The sequence below is a fragment of the Geotrypetes seraphini genome, chromosome 1, assembly GCF_902459505.1.
Source record: "Geotrypetes seraphini chromosome 1, aGeoSer1.1, whole genome shotgun sequence".
NCBI classification, from domain to species: Eukaryota; Metazoa; Chordata; class Amphibia; order Gymnophiona; family Dermophiidae; genus Geotrypetes; species Geotrypetes seraphini.
The window spans coordinates 153,138,419-153,163,205 of NC_047084.1; the positions used below are offsets into that span (position 1 = coordinate 153,138,419).

A 24,787-nucleotide genomic window follows, 5' to 3' on the forward strand; every position below is an offset into this window, starting at 1 on the left:
GGAAGATACGATAGAGTCGTTTAAATACCTACGTAATATAAATGTGCATGAGTCGAGTCTCTTTCATTTGAAAGGAAACTCTGCAATGAGAGGGCATAGGGTGAAGTTAAGATGTGATAAGCTCCGGAGTAATCTAAGGAAATACTTTTTTACAGAAAGGGCGGTAGATGTGTGGAACAGTCTCCCAGAAGAAGTGGTGGAAACGGAGACTGAGTCTGAATTCAAGAGGGCATGGGATAGGCATGTGGGATCTCGCAGAGAGAGAGAGAGAGAGAAAAAGAGATAATGGTTACTGTGGATGGGCAGACTAGATGGGCCATTTGGCCTTTATCTGCCGTCATGTTTCTATGTTTCTAACTTACAATATACTGTAAGTTTGAGCTCATCCCATACATACATCTTGCTTGCAAATAGGCACCGCATGGGTCTCCCGTCCTCTTTCCTCTTCAACCTCCCTGGTAGAATCACTACTGTCATGGCCAGCACCCCTGAAATTAATTTTGCCTTCTGTGGTGGGGAGCAGGCTGAACTCCCATGGCCCCTTCATCTCCCAACTATTCTCTCTCTTGCTTCAATGGATTAGTGGCAGCGATTTATCCTTGCTGCCTGCCGCTAACACAGAAACCTCTCCTCTGCAGCATTCCACTCTCTGTCAGAACTTCCCGTTTCTGCCGGGTGGGATGCGACAGAGGAGAGGCTTCTGGGTTAGCAACAGATAGCGTGTATGAATTGTTGCCGCTAATCCACTGAAGCAAGAGAGAGCAATGCATGTTAGTTGTGAGTGGAGTTGGAAGCTGGGAAGGAAGGAAAATATGTTGCAGGAGGAGTGAGAGGGAGAAATGGACATGGGCTGGAGAGGAGGGAGAGATGGTGCATGGAGAGAGTGCATATTAGTTGTAAGTAGGGTTGGTGGGGAGGGAAGGAAGGAAGGAAAACTGTTGCAGGAGGGATGAAAGTGGGGAGAGAGGGAAAAATGGATATAGGGAGGTGGAGGGGAGGAAGAGCACTGTGGATAGCATGGAGGAGAGGAGAGAGCTAGGAAACGGACTCTTATCTGAGTACTTCCTGGTGACAGTGTTACTATGGGTAATGAGGGCTTGTGATCGACATGGATTGCTGGGATGGGAAGCAGACACTCTCCTGAGTCCATGTAGTTGACATGTGCTTTTGGGATGAGGGAGGGGGAAGCAAACACACTGAGTGCTCTTGGTTGATAATGAGTTGAGATAGTATTTGGGGGGGGGGAGAGAGGGATGGAGGGAAGTAGACACTTTCCTGAATGCTTGCGGTTGAACGTGGTTCACTGGAAAGGAGATGAAAATGGGAAGCTTACCACCGACGTGGGTTGCTCAGGTTAGTGTTTGGGGATGGGGGAGGAACAGACACTCCAAAGTGCTTTCTGTCGACAGTGGAGAGAAAAGAAGGGGGGGGGAGGGGTGAATCCTCACCTGAGTGCTTACTGCTGACGTGGGCCTTCATATCCGACTCTTCCGTGCTCGTGAAGTCGCAGGAGCTACAGCAGAGAGAGAACATCCACTGCTCTTTATCCACATGCAAGGACATGTGACTGACAAACTGTGCATTCAACTGCGTCTCAAACCCACACACATGACAACTGCAAGCAGAAGGAAAACAGAACAGTTCTTGAAACAAATGCAGCTCCATCTGCACTCCTGTAGCTTCCTTCCTTTCCCTCGTCAGCGGAGGCCTGCCAGCCTGATTAACTGCAGCCACAGGACAACATGTCATACAAGCCATAACGATGCTAAATAATCATAAAATTAATTAAAAACTACAGACTCCAGATGCTGTGCATCACCTAGCCGATTCCTCTGGGCAAAGAGACATGCAGCTGCTTGCCAAGACAGTTAGCCAGGCTAGCAGGGGGCTAAACGGAGCCAGTTTTCAGCCCGTGCCAGGCTAGGAGATCACACAGGGCCTCGTGGCATTGAGCTCAAAAATAAAAATACAAACCAGGTGGAGGGGGGGGGAAACTAGCAGGGAAGACCAATGAATGCGGCAAACAGGAAAAAAAGTCCACTCAGCTAAGGGTCCACCGACTGTCCACTATTAATCACAGACCTCTGAGTCAGAACGCTTGTCGCCCCATCAGCAAGATAATTTTTTTAAAAATACCCTGAAAAAATCATCTACACGAGAAGGTTTTTGCCAAGGTGAAACTTAAACTTAGGGCCCAATAGGAAGAAAAAAAAAAAAAAAAGAGCTGAACTCATAAATTTGTGCCCTTTTTTCAGCTGAAAATTCATCTCAAATTCAGGAGCTTGAAAGTTATGCTCATAAATATAAGCCTGCCATTCATTTGCCTAAATTTAGGAACCTAGTGCTGAAAATAATTTTTCCTACCCTAAATCTGCCTGTTGCCACACCTGTTTTATGCCCCTAAATTAAAAGTTTAGTGAAATTTTGAGTATAACCCTAGTACATTTTCAAAGAGGCCGATTTAGTTAAAGAGCATAATTAAATCTGTTGAATATCGGGTCCTGCCTGTTAATTTCCTTTCCTTGTGTCTTGCCAGACCAGTCATAACAAGAGGTATTTCTTCCATCTCCTGAAGATGGTGCAGACATACGGGATCTTGGTCTCCAGGCCATCATCCTTGGGTAGAATGCTGCCTTAGGGGGTCTGTCTACACCAGTGGTCTCAAACTTGTGGCCCAGGGGCCACGTGCGGCCCGCGGTTTGTACTAGTGCTGTCTGAACTAGTGCTGCCTGCTCTTTTCAGCGTCCTCCGGCTTCCTCCCTGGCCTCCCGCTCTTACCTTCAGATAATTACCACAGCCTGCAGAGCGGATTGCCGGTGCTGTAGCAATCCTTGCAGGCTGCTGCGATCCTGCCCCTGACGTCAGAGGAGGGGGGCGGGACCACGGCAGAGGGAACATGCTGCGGAGGCCGATAGCAGCCTGCAAGAAACGCTACAGCACCAGCGATCCTCTCTGCAGGCTGCAGTAATTAGCTGAAACTAAGACCATGAGGCCAGGGGGAAGCTGGAAGACGCTGCAAAGAAGGGGGAACTTGCAGGCCTTCGGGGGGGGGGGGTGTTAAGATTTATAAACTAAAAAGAGTTTTATCTCATGCAAAATTGTCATTTCTTTAATAAGACATTCATTATTTTTTTCTGCGGCCCTCTAAGTACCTACACATCCAAATGTGGCCCTGCAAAGGGTTTGAGTTTGAGACCACTGATCTACACTATCTGGGCAGACAGTCTGGAGTCACTATGGGTTAAGTTAACAGGAGGGGAAGAAGCTGACATCAAATTGGGATTGTACTATCGCCCACCAGGACAGTCAGAAGCAAACGACCTGGAACTGGAGGCCGAACTGAGGCAGGTGTGCAAAAGTGGAAGGGTGGTAGTTATGGGGGATTTCAACTATCCGGGAATAGACTGGGACATTGGGCACTCAAACTGCACGAGAGAAACTAAATTCCTAGAGGCGATAAGGGACTGTTTCATGGAGCAGCTGGTCACAGAACCAACGCGAGGGGATGCCACTCTAGACCTAATCCTCAACGGGCTAGAAGGACCCGCAAAGGAAGTGGTGGTAATAGCACCATTAGGGAACAGTGATCACAACATGATCCAGTACAAATTAAACATGGGAACATCAAAGGTGAAAAGAACCAAAACGACAGCACTCAACTTCAGAAAGGGAAACTACAAGGACATGAGGAAAATGGTAGGAAAAAAGCTCAGCAGCAACTCAGGGAAGGTGAAGACCGTAAAGGAAGCCTGGACCTGCTTAAAGGCATAGTGCTCGAGGCACAAGACCTGTGCGTCCCAAGGTTTAGGAAAGGGTGCAAAAAAAATCGAACTAGAAACCCAGCATGGATAACATCTGCGGTTAAAAAGGCGACAAGCGACAAGAAATCATCCTTCAAGAAATGGAAAAAGGATCCAACAAAGGAAAACCAGGAAGAGCACAAAAGACACCAGAAAGAATGTCATAGAGAGGTCAGGAAGGCAAAGAGAAAATATGAGGAAAGACTGGCAGGAGAAGCAAGAAACTTCAAACCCTTCTTCAGGTATGTGAAAGGGAAACAACCAGCCAGAGAGGAAGTGGGACCACTGGACGACGGAGACAGGAAAGGAGCGATAAAGGAGGAAAAAGAGATAGCTGAAAGGTTAAACAAATTCTTCTCGTCGGTCTTCACCAGAGAGGACACATCCAATATCCCAGAACCCGAGGTGATTATAAACGGAGAACACGACGAAGGGCTGGTACAACTAGAGGTAAGCAAAGAGGATGTCCTCAGACAGATAGACAGACTAAAGAGCGACAAATCACCAGGCCTGGACGGCATCCACCCAAGGGTACTAAAAGAACTGAGAAACGAAATAGCAGAGACACTTCGCCAAATATGTAACCTCTCCCTAAAAACTGGGGAGATCCCAGAGGACTGGAAAATAGCAAATGTCACGCCCATCTTTAAGAAGGGATCAAGGGGTGACCCGGGAAACTACAGGCCTGTGAGCTTGACCTCGGTTCCTGGAAAGATGATGGAAGCAATGGTAAAGGACACAATCTGCGAACACATAGAAAACAATGGACAACTGAAGGCGAGCCAGCATGGCTTCTGCAAGGGAAGGTTGTGCCTCACGAACTTGCTATACTTCTTTGAGGGAATAAACAATCAGATGGATAAGGGTGAATCCATAGACATCATTTACCTTGACTTCCAAAAAGCCTTCGACAAGGTACCTCACGAACAGCTACTTAAAAAACTGTGGAACCACGGGGTGCAAGGGGATATCTACCGATGGATCAAACACTGGCTAGCGGGCAGGAAACAGAGGTTTGGAGTCAAAGGCCAATACTCAGATTGGCAATGGGTCACGAGCGGAGTTCCGCAGGGGTCGGTGCTGGGACCTCTACTATTCAACATATTTATTAACGATCTGGAGACTGGGACAAAATGTGAGGTTATCAAATTTGCTGATGACACCAAACTCTGCAGCAGGGTTAGAAACACGGAAGACTGCAAAGACCTACAAAGGGACCTAACGAGACTGGAAGACTGGGCAAAAAAGTGGCAAATGAGTTTTAACGTAGAGAAATGCAAGGTCATGCATGTAGGGAAAAAGAACCCGATGTTCAACTACAAAATGGGGGGAACACTGCTAGGGGTGAGTAACCTAGAAAGGGACCTGGGGGTGATGGTCGACTCATCACTGAAACCATCGGCGCAATGTGCGACAGCCACAAAGAAAGCAAACAGAATGCTGGGCATCATCAAAAAGGGTATCACAACCCGGACGAAGGAAGTCATCATGCCGCTGTATCGCGCAATGGTGCGCCCGCACCTGGAGTACTGTGTTCAATACTGGTCGCTGTACCTCAAGAAGGACATGGCGGTACTCGAGGGAGTGCAGAGGAGGGCGACTAAGCTGATAAAAGGTATGGAAAATTTTCCATACGCTGACAGGTTAAAAATGCTGGGGCTGTTCTCCCTGGAGAAGAGGAGACTTAGAGGGGACATGATAGAAACCTTCAAAATCCTTAAGGGCATAGAGAGAGTAAATAAGGACAGATTCTTCAAACTGAGAGGAGCCACAAGCACTAGGGGTCACTCGGAGAAGTTGAAAGGGGACAGGTTTAGAACAAATGCTAGAAAATTCTTTTTTACGCAGAGGGTGGTAGACACATGGAACGCGCTTCCGGAGGAAGTGATAGGCCAGAACTCTGTACAGGGATTCAAGAAGGGTTTGGATAGGTTCCTGGAGGATAAAGGGATAGAGGGGTACAGATAGAACTTGAGGTAGGTTATAGAAGTGGTCAGAAACCACTTCACAGGTCGCAGACCTGATGGGCCGCCGCAGGAGTGGACCGCTGGGCGAGATGGACCTCGGTCTGACCCAGTAGAGGCAACTTCTTATGTTCTTATGGAGAAAATACTTGCCTGGCCTGGTCTGGCATGGACAATAAGGAAAGGCTGTTATCCTCAAAATACAAAGCAAACAGGAAAAAAAAATCAAATTGCTCTATTCCCCTCCAGTTGTTTTTTTTCCCTAAATGTATCTCTATTTTCTTTAAAGATTGTAGTTCACCCTCCTTCCCTTTTGTACTGGTAAATATTTGTATGTATACACATGGAGGGGCATAATTGAAAGGGACGTCTAAGTCCATTTACGTCCATCTCGCAAGTCGTCCAAAGTTAAATAGAGCCTAAGACACATTTTCGAAAGATACGTCCAACTTTTTTTTACTTTCAAAAATTGTCTAATTATACGTCCTGCTAATCTGATCGTCCAAGCCACTAAATCGTCCATCTTTATACCACATTTCCGTCCAAGTCCAAAACGCCTAGAACAAGCCCTGTTGGACTTGGGAGGGGTCTGCAAAGTGATGGACTGCACACCCAGACATGCCACCTAAATAGTGGGGTACCTTACAGGGCACTGCTGTGAACTTCACAAAAAGGGTGCCATGGCTTCTCCTCACTACAACTCCCTTATAGGTCATGGTGAGCCCCCCAAACCACCTCCAGAATCCCCTAGACCCACTTATCTACCACCCCAATAGCCCTTATGGCTGCAGGAGCCACTTATATGCCAGTAAAAAAGGGTTTTGGGAGTGTATAGGGCAGTGCACATGTTTAAGTATCAATGCAGTGATTACAGGGGCTTATGGGCATGGATCCTCCTCTCTATGGGTCCCTAACCCACCCCCAAGACGACTTAAGCTGCCTCTGGGCTGGACGACTAGGCTTTCCTATGCCAGGCGGCCAGGTGATGATGGTCTGGAGGCTGAAATTTAAAGTTGTGAATAATATTTTTATGGGGGGGGGGGTTGGTGATCACTGGGGTAGTGTGTGGGGGGGTCTGTGTTATGTGTTTGCAGTGCTTATCTGGTGAGTTTAGGAGGGTTTTTGTGACTTAGACCAGTGTTTTTCAACCTTTTTATACCTATGGACCAGCAGAAATAAAAAAATTATTCTGTGGACCGGCATCGGTCTGTTGACTGAACATAAGAACATAAGCAGTGCCTCCGCCGGGTCAGACCATAGGTCCATCCTGCCCAGCAGTCTTATCCCGCGGTGGCCCAAACAGGTCACGACCTGTCTGAATCACAAGAAGGGGCCCCTTGCCACCTTGGTTTCTCATTAAAGTCCTATCTTCCCATCAAAGTCCTAACCCTCCGGTCTTGCACATGCACGACCTGGTTGGCTTTCTATACTTATTACCTGGTTAGCTTTCTATACTTGTGTTACATCCCAGCACCTCTCTCAGTTGAAGAACACTGGCCTAAGTTGTGGGCCAGACCCCGCCCGCCTTACCTTCTGGCCTGCTCCAGCCTGGCCATTTTATGCCGCCCCGGTATTATCTTCAGGCCGGCTCCCTCTTCCTCACTGATGCAGTGCACAAAGTTGTGGGCACAGCTCCTTGCGCGTTCCGTGCCTCATCTGGAAGGCTTCCGGTTCAGGCACAGGATGCGCTTAGGAGCCACTGCCTGTGGCTTTGTGCACTGAATCAGTGAGGAAGAGGGAGCTGGCTCGAAAAAAACGTCGCATCGATCGCACTGTGGACTGGCGGTTGAAGAACACTGTTTTGGGCCTGATGCATGTGCTGGCCCTGTGGACCGGCAGGAAATTTATCTCTTCCTTATTTATTTACCCAGTTTTCTATACCGTTCTCCCAGGGGAGCTCAGAACAGTTTAAATGAATTTATTCAGGTACTCAAGCATTTTTTTTTTTTTACCTATCTGTCTTAGTGGGCTCACAATCTATCCAATGTACCTGGGGCAATTGTGTTCTACAGCTCATAGCAACACGGTGCCATTTTTTTAAGGTAAAACAGACAGAGGTACTTAGGAGTCCAAAACAGAGAATGACATGGGGCCAAATTTGTCCCCGTTACTGCAGGAACTCAATTTCCCTGTCCCAGTCCCATTCTTGTAAGCTCTGCCTTAACCGCAGAAGCCTCGGACACTTATGATTTTAAAGTATTTGAGGCTTGTGCAGATGAGGACGGAGCTTAGGCATTGGTGGAATGAGGCATTATGACATCACAATCTGAGCTCTAGAATGTTGCTAGTTATGATTTTAAAGTGTTTGAGGCTTGTGCAGTTGAGGACGGAGCTTAGGCATTGATGGATTGAGGCATTATGACATCACAATCTGAGCTCTAGAATGTTGCTACTTAGGATTTTAAAGTGTTTGAGGCTTGTGTGGATGAGGACGGAGCTTAGGCATTGGTGGAATGAGGCATTATGACATCACAATCTGAGCTCTAGAATGTTGCTAGTTATGATTTTAAAGTGTTTGAGGCTTGTGCAGTTGAGGACGGAGCTTAGGCATTGATGGATTGAGGCATTATGACATCACAATCTGAGCTCTAGAATGTTGCAACTTATGATTTTAAAGTGTTTGAGGTTTGTGCAGATGAGGACAGAGCTTGCAGAAATGGGTCAGGGTCAGGAAAAGAACTCACAGGGATGGGAAAATGAATTTCTGTGGGGGTGGGGAAAAATTTGTCCCCATGTCATTCTCTAGTCCAAAACAAAGTTCTAATGAAAGCTTGCTTTTGTTGATGAAATAAAGGGAACTTTGTAGAAGAGAAGTGGTAGAGCCAGGGCTCCTCTTAAACAAGGAGTCGGGCACATACATAAAGAAATTTACCATTAGACTTAGCACCAATCCTGCCCATCCATCAATCGCCATCTGGAACAGGTCAGAAAACATTTCATGAAACAAGCTATCCTGCTATTTGTGCATGCCATGCACACGGGCTGGAGTCATATTGGGAACAGTTGCCTATTTTCTTATCTTTATTAAACTTTTTGCACACTGCATAATATGAACAATAAGGTTTTCTGGCTTTGCTAGAATCCAAAACTCTTAAAATGTTCATGGCTGAGGAATCAAAACGAGATTATTCTTTGCTGCACCCCAATGAACACTGTTAGGGGGGCTCAGTTCCTTCATCCCTGGCGTCATTGTACCCTCGGCCTTGTGAGCTTCAGTGGAACCCCTCCCCCCCCCTCAATCTGGGTACAGTATTTTCTAGGTCTGTAAAATTTTTACTCTCTCCCCCCCCCCCGCCCCCACCAGTGGTGTGCGTCATTACCTATAGTGATAGGGATGATTCTTCCCATCCTTGGCTTCACAAATGACGGCGCTGACGATGTCCTCGGTGTCCGTATCCACCAGCTTCACAGAATGGATGGTCAGATGTTGGTTCAGATTGGCACGGCACTTGGCAGCATAGGGGCACAAATGGCATTTGTATTTCCGCTCTTCTGGAATGTGGAAAAAAGTCCCTATTAGATACGATTGCCCTTTTGTTTATGTTTCTTGGTCAAATGGCAACACAAGTTTCCCCAAGGAAAAATTTTGGGGCAGATTTTCATCTGAGGTGGTGACTATTTTCAGTGCCAGTATTTCATTTAGCATATACATTGAGTGCCACTATCTTTATATATAGTGGCTGAATATTCAGCTACAACTTTGATTAGCAACTGCACCATTGGAGTAGTTCTATAGCAAATACATACATGAATGACTATATCACATATAAAAGTAATATTAAACATGCTGAACATAAATAACACTCAAGTATATAGGACAGGGTAGTGTTAAATGGCCATTTTTCTCAATGGAGGGGAGTAAACAGTGGAGTGCCACATGGGTATGTCCTGGGACCGGTGCTATTTAACTTATTTATAGATGATCTAGAAGTTGGAACTACAAGCAAGGTGATTAAATTTGCAGCCGACACTAAAAACTGTTCAAAGCGGTTAAAACGCAGGCGGACTGTGGGGAGTGTGTGGCGCAGTGGTTAAAGCTACAGCCTCAGCACCCTGGGGTTGTGGGTTCAAACCCACGCTGCTCCTTGTGACCCTGGGCAAGTCACTTAATCCCCCCCCCATTGCCCCAGTTACATTAGGTAGATTGTGAGCCCGCCGGGACAGACAGGGAAAAATGCTTGAGTACCTGAATAAATTAATGTAAACCGTTTTGAGCTCCCCTGGGAGAACAGTATAGAAAAATTGAATAAATAAAAAATAAAAAACTGCAGGAAGACCTTAGGAAGTTGGAAGACTGGGCATCCAAATGGCAGATGAAATTCAATGTGGACAAATGCAAAGTGATGCACTTTGGGAAGAATAACCCAAATCATAGTTATCGGATGCTAGGGACCAGGTTGGGGGGGGGTCAGCGCTCAAGAAAAGAACCTTGGTGTCATCGTAGACAATACGCGGAGCCTTCCGCCCAATGTGCGGCAGTAGCCAAGGAGGCAAAAAGGATGCTAGGAATTATTAGAAAAGGGCAGTCAGGGAGAAAACCCAGAATGGGGAAAAAAAAACTCCCTAGACTTCAAAAACCGGGCATAATCTTCAAGTATAAAAGGTTCAGGGACCCTGCCATTAAGGGAAGTAATCATCAGGAGGTAAGTTGAAAAACCCGGGGAGGTAGCTTTTAGATAGCGTTCTACCAATTCAAACAGTACGTCAACGCAAAAATTGTTCACTTAGCTTTACTGCAGCCTTCACATCGCTGTCCTACATTGTGTAGTGCACAGCTTTGTAACCACAGTCCAGGCAGGGGAACCAAAGAACGCCATCAGCTTCTAACCACAGTCCAGGCAGGAAGTTCAAAGAACGCCATCAGCTGCTTACAACCCGGGGCTGCTCAAGTAATTCAACAAGGGAATCCTCGTTTCGCCATGTCTTTGCTGCGTCAGGAAAAACCTGATTTCTCTGCTAACAACTGCAACCGGAGGGAGAGAGACGGAGCAAGATAAGGGCTGATCTAAAGACGTCATGTATGGCGTGAAAAATTTAAAGAGGCCAAACTCCACAGTGTCCCAGGACACGCCCGGGAGAAATATGGATAATCGCATCAGTGCAAACTTGTTTTTAGCTTTTTCTTTCTTTTGATATTTTTCTCTATAATATTTTATCTTAGTTTAAAAATAAATACCCACCTACCCACCACTAAAATCTTGAAGGTGTTTTAAAGAAATTCAAAAAAATTCAAAGACGCTGAAGGATACAGCAGCTGTCAGATGAAAAAGCAACAGTTGTTATTTAAAGAATGCCTTCCACTTCACCATCGTGTTCAGGCCAGACGGTTCTGTAGTTTGTAACTCAAAGATCAACCTGTGTTCTCTTCTACGCAGCCATCTCTTGATGTCTCCACCTCTTTCAGACACCCAAAGTTGTCGTAAAATCGTACATCGGAGATCATCAAATTTATGTCCTAGATCTTGACGGTGCTTCTAGTTTTTCTCTTCTTATACATGAGCTATGTTCAATCATTCTAGTGTTGAAGGAACGGGAAGTCTGTCCAATATAAATTTTCTCAAAGGGCATCTAATTAGATAGATCACATTCTTTGAGCTGTATGTAAAAGATCCTTGTAACATAACATAACAATCAGCTTATATATCGCAAGACCGTGAAGTTCTATGCGGTTAACAAAAGTTTATAATAGTGTATACAATTGAATAAATTGAAAATTACATAAGTTAAAGACTCACAGAATAGATTACTAAAGTATAATGTCCATAAACATGGAAATTAATTACCCAAATATTTAAGAAACAAGTATGTCTTTAAATTTCTTCTAAATTTCACATAAGAACTTGAAGACATGATTAGATTTTCCAAATCCTTGCCCCATAATGCTGCCTGATATGACAAATGATGATAATGTTTTTTTTAAATTTGCAATCTTTAAGAGGCGGGAAGACAAAGTTCAGGTGCGAATTTCTCCTATGTTTCTTATTTGCAAAAGTAAAGAGGTCAATCAGGTATTTGGGAGACAGTCCAAACAGAACTTTGAAACAAAAACAACCAAATTTAAACTTCATACGCGCCTCCACTGGCAACCAGGGTAATTTCCGGTAAAATGGCGTGATATAATCATGCTTCTTCAGCCCAAAGATCAATCTAACAGCCACATTCTGGACCATCCTCAGTCGTTGCACATTTCTTTGAGAAATTCCTAGATAAACAATATTGCAGTATTTGCCTACATTTATTCCCCCGAGCCCATTAAACATTAGTGCCTTCGATGGTTACATGGCAAATCGAGCAATGACCACAGTTTTGAAAAGCATGGTAGTCTTGTCTGGCACTCGGAGACCGTACGTCGGTACTGCAGAGACGATCCATTAGGTTGCCATTCCTGGAATAACTTATGTTGAGCCAGGCATGGATGACTCTGAAACATCTTCCAATGTTCGCAAATAATAAGAAGCAATTTTGTAGGAGGATGAAGAGAATATGAGGTTGCACGTGAGATTAAGGTGATCCTGAGATCTGTTCTGAGGTGTCAAGAGCAAGGCTGGATAAATTACAGCTCTACTCACTCGAGGAACGCAGAGAGAGAGGATACATGATCGAGACATTCAAGTATCTCACGGGCCGCATTGAAGTGGAAGAAGATATCTTCCTTCTCAAGGGTCCCAAGGCAACCAGGGGGCACCCGTGGAAAATCAGAGGAGGGAAACTGCACAGTGACACCAGGAAATTCTTTTTCACTGAAAGAGTGGTTGACCGCTGGAATAGTCTTCCACTTCAGGTCACTGAGGCCAGCAGCGTGCCTGATTTTAAGACCAAATGGGATAGACACGTGGGATCTATTCACTGAGTTAGGTGGGGAGGGTCATTGCGGTGGGCAGACTAGATGGGCCGTGGCCCTTATCTGCCGTCTATTTCTATGTTTCTAAGCCTCGTTGGTTATTAAGTGCTGGTTTGTAGGCCTGCGGAACCACTTTCTTAGGCTATCCACGTCGAAGAAATTTTTGTTTCAACGTTTCAGATTTAGCCACGAAAAGAGTCTTAGGACTCCTTTTACTAAGGTGGGCTAGCGTTTTTAGCGCATGCAGGATATTACCGCACGCTACGCGGCTAGAACGCCAGCTCAAAGCTGGCGTTAAGGTGTAGTGCGCGCGGCAATTCAGTGCACGATATTCCGCGTGCTAACTGCCCTAACGCAGCTTAGTAAAAGGAGCCCTAAGTTTCACAGATTCTCCGGTATCTAAAGAACTGAGATACTGGGAGACTGTCTTTAAGGCTCCTAGGATGCATGCTCGAATAACTTAGAAACGTATTCCTATCGGTGGATTTAGCAGAGACAGTCGTGCATAGGAGATCTCCTTGTTTGAAGATTCTGACATCTAGAAAAGAGATTTCTTCAGAATGATAAACTGTCAAATTCGATGTTTATGTGATAGGTATTTAAATCCCTTAAAAATTGATGAATATAGAGGAGTCCTTTAACCCTTTCAGGACCAAGGGACATATTTGTCCCATAACTTTAAAATCCTATAAATTTTGATTGGGATAGTCTACCGTTCTAAATTTGATATGTACGGATTCCATATGATACTGCCTTTATGTAAACAAACTGGTTCCGACATTCATTCATTAGCGTCGTTGCCAGATTGACGAGAAGATTCACTTGCCACACTGTCCATAAGCCAGAAGTTTGATTTTTAAAAAAAAAATAATGATATTTCACAAAAAAAAATCAATTTTTTGGCATCTGCAAGCCCTTTTTACCATAAAAATGTCGTCAAAACCACAAAAATTGGCCTACGATCCTTATGGTCCTGAAAGGGTTAACATAAATCCACCGTGCTTATATTTGCTATTATCAATCTGTGTATATGATGTGGAAATGTATGTTTTCTTATAGATTGAAAGACCTCAAGTGTTCACAGCTGACTGGGTTCTGAAAATCATCTTGCCCAGACAGCCAAAAGTGAACTATCACTGGTCTTTAATTGCCTATCGAATCTAATCTAAACCTTAGGTTTGTATACCGCATCATCTCTACATTCGTAAAGCTCGACACGGTTAACAAGAGTTAGGGTAGAAAGGAACTCCAGTGGAGGGAAGAGGCAAAATGAGGAGAAAAATTTAGAGGACTAGAATGACCAGAGAGGGAGGAGGAGTTTTTGAGAATAACCAGGTTTTCAAATGTTTACGGAAGAGTTGGAGGGAGCTCAGATTCCTAAGAGGGGAGGTAAGGTTGTTCCAGAGCTCAGTGATTCTGAAAGGGAGGGAGGAGCCGAGTTTTCCTACAAACTTTTAGAGAGGGAAAGGAAAGTTTCAGTTTTTGGGTGGATCTGGTGGAATTGGGGTTAGAGGAGTTCCAAGCGAGAGGAATGAAGGGAGGGAGGATGCCGTATAGGATCTTGAAAGCGAGGCAGGCACATTTGAAGTGGACTCTGGAGATTATCGGAAGCCAGTGGAGCTTGGACAAAAGCCTATCTAATATATCTTCTTTTTATATTTCTCTGTTATAAGATCACCAAAGAGTGAATTTAAAAGATTAACGACTCAGCAGTGATTAAAAATACTGACTGAGTTAATCTTCACAGCTTCCTATTGCAAAGTACTGTCAGTTCCACAGTTCTAAACTAAACTAAACCGTAAGTTTATATACCGCATCTTCTCCACAGATGTGGAGCTTGGCATAGTTTACAAGAACTTAAACATAGGAAGCGAAATTAGGTTTACATGAACTTAAATATAGAAGAGAAGAATTGGTGTTGCGTACAGGGGGGAAAAGAGAATGACATTTTTGTGAAAAGCCAAGTTTTCAGGTGCTTACGGAATAATTGGAGGGAGCCCAGGTTCCGCAGCGGGATAGTAAGATCGTTCCAAAGCCCTGTGATTTTGAAGAGGAGGGATTTTCCCAGTTTACCCACATAGAGAATACCATGTAGAGAGGGGAAGGCTAGTTTATGTCTTTGGGTGGGTCTGGTGGAGTCAGGACTCGAGGAGTTATAAGATAGAGGGATTAGGGGAGGGAGGATGCTATGAATGATCTTAAAAGCCAGGCAGGTGCATTTGAAATGGATTCTGGAAATCACTGGGAGCCAGTGAAGTTTGGCCAGGAGTGGGGAGACATGGTCAGATTTGCGTTTTACGAAGATCAACTTGGCCGCAGTGTTCTGGATTAGCTGGAGTCTTTGAAGACTTTTTTTGTTAGACTTAAGTAAATAGCATTACAGTTCTATATAAGCTAAGTACCATTTGCTTTATATATTTAAGCTGATTTTGACGAAATAATAAGCTGAAAACAGAACACTGGTTTGAGAGAGAACTGACAGATTTCTATCACTATAACTATTAGAAAAAAACAAAAAACATTATAACAGAGAAATATAAAAAGAGGCTATATTAGATAGGCAATTAAAGACCAGTGATAGTTCACTTTTGGCTGTCTGGGCAAGATGATTTTCAGAACCCAGTCAGCTGTGAACACTTGAGGTCTTTCAATCTATAAGAAAACATAAATTTCCACATCATATACACAGATTGATAATAAAAAATATAAGCAAAGTGGATTTATGTTAAAGGACTCCTCTATATTAATCAATTTTTAAGGGATTTTGGTCTTTGACTCCATATATTGAGGATTAAGGTATTTAAATCTGTCACAAAGTGATCCAACTCTTCCATCGCCCCTGTCCACATTAAGAAGACATCGTCGATGTAGCAATACCAACACTTCACATATTGGTATCAGCTAGAGGGGTAAACCCACTTCTTTTTGAAATCAGCCATACAAAAGTTAGCGATTGAGGGGGCGAACAATGCCCCCATAGCCACTCCTGAGATCTGGGCATAAATTTGATCTTGCAAAATAAAATGGTTGTTTCTTAAAGACAACTCTGCTAAAGCTGTCAGAAACTCAGAAGGAACTTGCCAAGGTCTTGGACAACTTTCTAAGGCTCTCGGACAGGGTGAGAGCCAGAAGGCCTTGAGCATGCGCAAATGCTCAAGGCCCCACTGCAGCCCAGCATAGAATTTACAGCAGGCTCTTTCAGCACTGGCACATGTATGTTCTGTGGGTTGGTGTGTGCTGGTGACCGCTGCAGGTAAGGGTTTAGGGGTGGGCCTCAGGGGGAGAGAAGCCGGTTCCCGGGGTGGGGTGAAGCGAGCAGCGCCAGTGGCCTCAGGTGTGTGTATGTGCACTGTTTTTGGGATGTGCTGCGGGGGGGGGGAGAGAAACCGGTTCCCAGGGTGGGGTACTGTGGAAGCCAGCAGCGCCACTGGCCTCGGGGGTGGGTGGGTGGAGTGTGTCTGTTTTTGGGATGTGGAACGAATCATCCAAGTTTCCCTTCCTATGGGGAAATTCGCTTTGATATACGAGCGCTTTGGTTTACGAGCATGCTTCTGGAACGAATTATGCTCGCAAACCAAGGTACCACTGTACTTAAATGGATAAGAGATAGCCAGATGTAGAAAACTGGATATTCAATGCCAATGCTTAGACATGGCCTCATAACTGAATATCTGGGCTAATGCAGGTGGCAGTCCCCCCCCAAAAAAAGGTGACCTCTGTGAGCAGAATAACTATCTTCTTATATTTTTGGTTAAGATGTTATGAGGTCTTGTGCCTGATGCATCTCTAAACCTGAGATGAAGAATCTATTTTTACCTGTATGCAGCGAAAGGTGTCGAGATAACGTCTGCTGTCGACCAAACACTTTTCCGCACACGTCACAAGGAAAAAGCTGGTCATTAAAATTCCACAAGGGTAATCCATTTCCTGCCTCCAGCCTTACGGATTCTGTTTCTGTAGGGAGGGGGGACCCAGAAAACACACAGAAATGAGGGGCGATATGACAAGTTAATTTAGTTTAAAAAAAAAAAAATAGGTTAATACGAGTTACAAAAGAGCAACAAAAAAAGAAATCCAACCGTATCTGCAGGAAAACCACCGAAACAGGAAAACCAAACAAAAACTGCAGACAATGTACACGATGCAGGCAATAATTTATTGTACCAAATTTAAAATGCAGTAATATGAAAAACCTTTTTATCAACCAAAAGACCCAACACGGTCCGTGTTTCGGACAACACGTCTTCATCAGGGGTCCATGGTAAATAAGGTATACAATGTACCGCAAAAAATGAAGGTAACAACAAATGCCTGTGTATTACGCCAAAACCGCTGCTAAAAACGGAATCACTCAAAAGCAGACCGTGTTGGGTCTTTTGGTTGGTAAAAAGGTTTTTCATATTATTGCATTTTAAATTTGGTACAATAAATTATTGCCTGCATTGTGTACATTGTCTGCAGTTTTTGTTTGGTTTTCCTAATACGAGTTACATACATGACTAGATTAAAAGCTATGCTCAGGGCCCTTGTTCTCCTATGATTCGCCAGACTTTGCTTTGGTCCCTGCAGAATCATATGAAACCAAGTGATAGGCAAACATGAGAAATAGCAGAGGCAAGGAGTCTCCCTCTCTCCTCCTCCCGATATCAAGCTGGTGGCAGTAGCAGAGTGAACGCATTATGGCCTACGTTTGCTTATACAACCTAAACACTTCTGTTAATTAGAATACAAGGAGCATACAAGGTCATGGAGAATACAAGGAGAATACAAGGTCATGAATAATGTGACCATTTATTTTTTTCCTCAAAACAGGACAAGACCCCCCCCCCCAACCCCCTCAGTACCTTTTTTTAATCCCAGCGGCTGCCTCCTGTCCCGATGTCTTATAGCAGAGGCAGAGTGGCAAACAAGGCAGGCGTGAGCTTTTCGCATGCCTGCCTGGTCTCGCACTGCTCACTGAATGGCTGCCGTCAGTTCTTGCGGGACTCGCAAGAACTGATGGCAACCATTCAGTGAGCGGCGTGGGACCAGGCAGGCGCGCCGTTTTGCTGCTGTCGGAAGACATAGTAACATAGTAGATGATGGCAGATAAAGACCCGAATGGTCTATCCAGTCTGCCCAACCTGATTCAATTTAGAAATTTGTTGGGAGGTTTTTTTTTTCCTTCTTAGCTATATCTGGCCAAGAATACAAAGCTCTGCCCAGTACTGTCCTTAGGTTTCAACTACTGAAATCTCCGTCAAAGCTCACTCTAGCCCTTCTACACCATCCCAGCCATCAAAGCCCCTCTCCAGCCCAACCTCCACCAAACGGCCATATACAGACACAAACCGTGCAAGCCTGCCCAGTACAGGACTTAGTTCTTTAATATTTATTATTATTTTCTGATTCTAGATCCTCTGTGTTCATCCCACGCTTTTTTGAACTCCGTCACCGTTTTCATCTCCACCACCACTCTCGGGAGCGCAGCTGCCGGGATTTAAAAAAGGTACCGGTGGGGGGAGGGGGGGGGCTGTATTCTCTATGGTACTTGTTTCTTCAGCGGACCCCTGAAAATGGAAAATTTCAGCATCCCGAAGCTGTGCTTGGGGACAACAGGAGAGGCTACGTAAAAACGGGATGGTCCCATTCAAAATGGGACATATGGTCACGTTAGTCATGAAATGCATTAAACCCTGTTGTATTAAACAGCTATTGCTTTCTCTGGAGGAAAAAGCCTTAGACCCATGCCTCCACCTTACAAAAATCAGGTGGTCGATGCTATGGAAGGATGGCCTCGTTGGCATAAAAATCCTCCAGTATTACAAAACACTTAGGTAGCTACGTGCAATGTAATAACACACTAGTTTGTCCGTCAAGCCCCTTCCCTTCCCTTGTTTAAAAGCAGATTGAAAACTCACCCTTTTGATATAGCTTTCAATCCTTAACCCTACTCCTCTGCCCTCCAACCCAGCCCGCTGATTAACTGTTCCCCTTAACTGTATCCATGACATCCTGTTTGTCTCTGGGAAGCAGAGCTGAGATTGTGATGTCATAATGCCTCATTCCACCAATAAGAGCCGACCTCATCAGTGATGTCACAAAGGCTTGATTGTCCTGTACTCCCCTCTGCCCTCCAACCCAGCCCGCTGATTAACTGTTCCCCTTAACTGTATCCATGACATCCTGTTTGTCTCTGGGAAGCAGAGCTGAGATTGTGATGTCATAATGCCTCATTCCACCAATAAGAGCCAACCTCATCAGTGATGTCACAAAGGCTTGATTGTCCTGTACTCCCCTCTGCCCTCCAACCCAGCCAGCAGATTAACCGTTCCCCTTAACTGTATCCATGACATCCTGTTTGTCTGTCTTGACTGTTTAGATTGTAAGCTCTTTCAAGCAGGGACTGTTTTCTTCTTCTTTGTGACTCTGTGCAGCGCTGTGTACGTCTGTTAGCGCTATAGAAATAATTCATAGTAGCAGTAAACCAGAAGGAAACTACCGGTAATGGAGAGGAAAATACTTATCTCTAAAAGCGATCCGTACTGTCGTGTCACTGCCAGGGAAAACGCACCATTATTTCTAGAATTCGTTTCATCGCAACACCAACAATGATGGCCCAGCGTTTTGCCTCCGCGGCTACTTCAGGGTGCGGATGGTCATGCATTTCTCCTGTGCTCTACAGTAAACTAGATTAACGTATGGCATGCTTTCCCTGATGGTGACAACAGCAAGGATCTCTTCTGGTTTACTAGTGTGCTATTTGCATTGCGCGGAGCTACCAAAGTGTTTTGTAATACAGGAGGCTTTTTATGCCACTGAGGCCATCTCTCTACAGCATCTACTGCCTGATCTTTGTAAGGTGCAGGCAGGGATCTGAGGCTCTTTCCTCCACCTCAGCAGAGTTGGCAATAGCTGTTTAATATAACAGGGTTTAATGCTTTTCATGACCTATGCTCCTTGTATTCTAATTAACAGAAGTGTTTAGGTTGTACAGTATAGGTTTTTTTTTCTCGAGTTTTGGTTCACGTCTTCTATTGTTATCTTCCAGTTTCTGGAGAATGTTTTGCGCTTATATCCTTCCCAAGCACCTACTTTGTACTTATTTTTAAAGTAAGTTTAACTGGTGGCAGGCTGATACCATATAAAATGCATTACAAGTGGAAAAAACAAATATTTAAGGGGAGGGAGAGTGTGGCGCAGCTCCCTGAGGTTGTGGGTTCAAATCCACACTGCTCCTTGTGACCCTGGGCAAGTCACTTAATCCCCTAATTGCCCCAGGTACATTAGACAGAATGTGAGCCCACCGGGACAGACAGGAAAAAATGCTTCAGTACCTGAATAAATTCATGTAAAGCATTCTGAGCTCCCCTGGAAGAACAGTATAGAAAATTGAATAAATAAATAGCGTAAAAAGTTTCAGCCTCTGATAACCAGAGCTGGTATTGTGACATCATAATGCTTCATTCCACCAATGCCTAAGAGCCAACCTCATCAGTGATGGCACAATGGCTTGATTGGCCTATACTTGGCTCACTTCTACTACATTTTGATTTCTAGAGTGCCACAGTGGTTAAAGCTACAGCCTCAGCACCCTGAGGTTATGGGTTCAAACCCATGCTGCTCCTTGTGACCCTGGGCAAGTCACTTAATCCCCTAATTGCCCCAGGTACATTAGATAGAATGTGAGCCCACCGGGACAGACAGGAAAAAATGCTTCAGTACCTGAATAAATCCATGTAAACCATTCTGAGCTCCCTTGGGAGAACGGTGTAGAAAAATAAATAAATTTATGTTCAAATGATTTTTATTGTTTCAACTATAAACAAAAAAATAAATAAATTTATATATATTTTGCTAATAAATGTATCCCTTCCTGAAGTTTCTCTTTTTCAATGCATTTAACTTTAAAGCAATAACACCTTTCGCAATAGGGTTCAACAATCTGTCTGTCCGTACCAGTTTGCACATGTGCAAAGAAACACATAACGCTTCATTCTGCCTCTAAGAACAAGGCAGAGCAGAGTCTCTGGGTTCCGGGTTCCGAGAAGGGGCAGATGGGTGGGACATTACATTACATTACATTACATTAGTGATTTCTATTCCGCCATTACCTTGCGGTTCAAGGCGGATTACATTCAAACTAAAAACAGGAATTACATACAAATTAAAAGGAATAGAATAAGCGATGACATAGAATTTTTTAAGGTAATAAACATTGGAGTTACCAAAGGGAAGTGGAGGTCTTTAGGAGGTAAGAATATGGTGAAATTATGGGTTTTAGATAACATTTGATAGATAAAAGTGTTGTTAAGAGTAGGTGTGGTTAGGACTGTTTCAGGGCTTTCTTGAAGAGTATAGTTTTTATTTCTTTTCTGAAAATCTTGTAGTCTGGGGTGGTTAACAGTAGGTTGGAGATTTGGTTATCCAGTTTTGAAGCTCGAGTGGCTAGGAGGCCGTCGTATTGTTTTGACCGTTTTACTTCCTTGATCGGGGGAGGTGTGAAAGGGGAGTGTATTTTTCTATGTCTGGTTGAGGTTGCTTGGATGAGGCGATTGTTTAGGTAGGCTGGGCTGTTTCCATTTAGGGTTTTGAATATCATGCAGTAGAATTTAAATGATATTCTTTCTTGGATTGGTAGCCAGTGTGAGTTCTGTGATATGATCATGTTTCCTCAGTGAGTAGATGAGTCTCAGAGCAGTATTTTGGATTGTTTGTAGTTGCTTGGTCATCGTGGCAGGGCAGGGGAGGTAGAGGATGTTGCAGTAGTCTAGCAATCCTAGGATTAGGGATTGCACTATGAGCTGGAATTGTGTTCTTTCAAAGAATTTCCGGACTTGTCTCAGGTTTCTCATTATTGCAAAGGATTTCTGTATGGTTTTATTTATTTGCATAAGGAAAGGGACAGAGAAAGAAAAGAAGGGTGCAGTTCTAGATGCCACTATTTCAAAATGACTGGGAATGACAAATACAGGCAGTCCTCGACTTACAGACACCCGACTTAAGTACAACTCATACTTAAGAACGCAGTCACAGCTTCATTTGATTTCACTGAGCAGTATTTCCAGTGGCCTTGACTCCTACACTTCTCCTGTAGCAGATTCAGGAATGATGCAGGGCCACATTAAGAACAGTGTGTGGCTGTGTATTGTGGCGGGGCCAGGGATAAGCCTAGCGCTGGCAACCCGGCTCCCGCCCCAGGCGTACGACGGAGCGCTCCCTGGAGGACTCCCGCTGGATAATCTCAGTAGAATAATTAGCATACAGTGCTTTCTTGGTAAAGTTCAAATTTTCCTCTTTATTATCCCCAGTTCAAGGCACTGGGTTTCCAGTAGTCCCTCTTGGCTGAGTGGACTCAAACAAACACTACATCAGCAATGCTTCTTTTCTATAACACAGTCCAGCCTGCTGCTCAGGCAGATAAGCCAAAATAAACAAAAACGTTTTTCTCTTCAGTATCACTAATTGTGCCTGAGGATACTTCAGGAAGCTTTTCCCACCTGACCCATCTGAAGTACAATGCCCCACTACCCTTATGCTCCCGGGTAGGGGCTGGGGAACCATCCACCCTTTTCTGACTGGTGTAAGTCCCCTCCCAAAAGTTCCCTTATTCAGGGTTAAGTCATGTCAGGTCACTGAATTCCCGTTCAGGCTTTTCTGGGAAGTTAATTAGGGTTCCCACCTCCTTTACTCTCTCTGCACGGCCTCTCTCTCGGGCTCTAATTGACTCATTCACACTTTCTTACAGTCCTGCCTAAGGGAGAAAGAACGCTGCACAGAAATACGTTTACTTTTATTCCCCTCCCCCACATTCATACCTTATTGACTGTGATCAGATAGGAGATCCCAGGCTGCTAGACTGCAATCCATTTCACTGCCTTCAGAGACCTCTCCCTCTATCTCCATTAGGGACTCTCCGCTCTCTGAGGCTGGATAGGAATTCCCTTCAGGGGCAGCTACCGGCCAGCCCTGCTCTGGAAGCCTTTCTCCTCCCTTGAGCTTCTGCCTAGGAGCCAGAAGTTTGTTAGTTCGAGAGGGCTGTAGGACAGCCGGTTCCTTAGCCCTGTACTGGGAAAGAGAACTCCTAGCTGGCTCCTTCCTGCTCTGCACGGCACGTCTCTCTAGCAGTTCCTGCGGTCCCCCCCCCCCCCCCCCCCCCAGTGTTCCCAGCTGTGTTGATTTTATGCTGCAGGCTCGTTCCCACTCTCCCTCTGGGTTCGTCTTGCCTGTCAGCTCCGCCCCTTTCCTTAACCCTTCCTGGGCTAGTTTTCTTTACCAGAGGCTTTACTGGAGAACTGTCCAAGGAATTATAAAAGGGATTATAGTGCCCTAAACCAGGTATTGTGGTTTCTGCCCTTCTCTCTCTGCCTTGCCCTGCCTGTTGGCTCTTTGTGATAGGAACAGGGTTACTGGGCAGCTTCCTGGGCTTAGGAATAGGGCAGCCCTTTGCATGGCAGGGTTTAAACTGGTGACAGGAGCTTCCCTGTCGCAGTATGCTGTACCTTAGAGGGAACACTGTAGGGACAGTTGTCCCTTTTGTCAGCTGGGAGCAGCGGTGAGCAGCAAGAATCTTAAAATCTACAAGTTCTGAGTTACATACAAATCCGACTTAAGAACAGCTTTAAAAACATAACTTATTCATAACCAGGGGACTTTCTGTATAGGAGTAATCAAGCCATTGTGACATCACTGATGAGGTTGGCTTTTAGGCATTGGTGGAATGAGGCATTATGACATCACACTATCAGCTCTAGAATGTTGCAACTCCTTAGCAATTTGCTAGGCATTTGTGACCTGGGTTGGCCACGGTTAGAAACAGAAAACTGGGCATGAGGGACCTTTGGTCTGTCCCAATATGGCAACTCTTATGTTCTTATGTGAGTCGAGTACAGGTAGTCCCCGAGTTACAGACGCCCAACTTAAGTATGACTTGTACTTAAGAACTGGGTTGCGGCTTCATTTGATTTCACTGAGCAGTATTTCCAATGGCATATACTTCTACACTTCTCTTGTAGCAGAATGATGCAGGGTCACATTGAGAACAGTGTGTGGTTGTGTCTGCTGTACCTTAGAGGGAACACTGGTAGGGACAGTTGGCCCTTTTGTCAGCTGGGAGCAGAGGTGAGCAGCAAGAATCTTAAAATCCACAAATTCTGAGTTACATAGAAATCCAACTTAAGAACAGCTTTAAAAAACATAACTTGTTCTTAACCTGGGGACTGCCTGTACAATACGAATGACCACTCCCTGGACAAAATGAAATACCTTACTAAGTACTGCATCTCTCATTTGGCCTACATTTACCATTTGGATGCCTGGACTACCAGTCTCATAAGGTCCTCGTTGGATTGCTCAGAATCTGCATTTGATTTAACAACTTTGAATCATATGCAAATTTGATCACCTCACAGTAGAAATGTTTTGGAAGAGTGAGTGCTCAATCAGTGCCACTTGACCAAAGAGAATTGACCATTAGAGTCACAGGAGAGTATGCCATCCTGGAGACAAAGCAATGGAGGCCAGGAATAAGAGTTTCTTTTACCGTTACAGAAGAGTCCTAGAATTAAGAGGCGTGATCCCCAGTGAGTGAAGAGGGGAGTAACTGATTTCCAAAAGTGAATTTTTTTACATCAAATCTTTTTTTTTTTTTTTTTTTTACTAAAAATCAAGAAACAGTCAAAGAAACAATACATTGGTCCAACAATTTTCTTTCTAAACAGAAAAATCTACCTAATCCTACCTTAGACTCCCCTATCCTTCCCCAATCCACTCCTTATCTAAGTTTTAATGCTCGATTTAACGCTCGCCTTAGCGAGATCGCCTTTGCGAAGAGCCTCAAGAAGGGCCTCAAGGAGGAACTTTTAACTAAGTCTGTAGTTTAACTTTAGTCGGTAGTACAACTTCTACAAGTAGCTAATCAACCAATTAACCTCAGTCTAACTTCCAACCTACACCAAATCCTTTAACTCTCTACCTAACCAGTAAGCACCCAAAACTTTCAAACTAACCAGGCAGACATCACCAGTCACTCTATCCTCAAACTCTATCCTCAAACTTTTAACCAGGCAGACCACTCTATCCTCATACCTTTCAATCAGGCAGCCCCTTCTAGTCCACTGGTAAACAGGCAGCCTTAACAAACAATTAACTGACTACCTCTATCCCTCAAACTTTAACACTATCTGACCAATAACTAACTGACT

General features: G+C 44.5%; 1 protein-coding gene across 6 annotated transcripts in view; it reads right to left on the reverse strand.

The window, feature by feature from the left end:
* Positions 1–24,787, reverse strand: part of ZNF827 (zinc finger protein 827) — a 290,810-nt gene that overhangs the window by 32,588 nt on the left and 233,435 nt on the right. For 5 of the 6 annotated variants that reach the window (XR_004539050.1, XM_033940095.1, XM_033940085.1 and 2 more), the window contains exons 9-11: positions 16,422–16,559; positions 9,085–9,256; positions 1,449–1,615 (exon numbers count right to left, since the gene is read on the reverse strand). Coding sequence is in view for 5 of the 6 variants with exons in the window: in XM_033940095.1 (XP_033795986.1) it covers positions 1,449–1,615; positions 9,085–9,256; positions 16,422–16,559 (477 nt within the window). In the remaining variant the exon portion in view is untranslated. The remainder of the gene's footprint in view (positions 1–1,448; positions 1,616–9,084; positions 9,257–16,421; positions 16,560–24,787) is intronic. The other variant, XM_033940104.1, reaches the window with a different exon arrangement.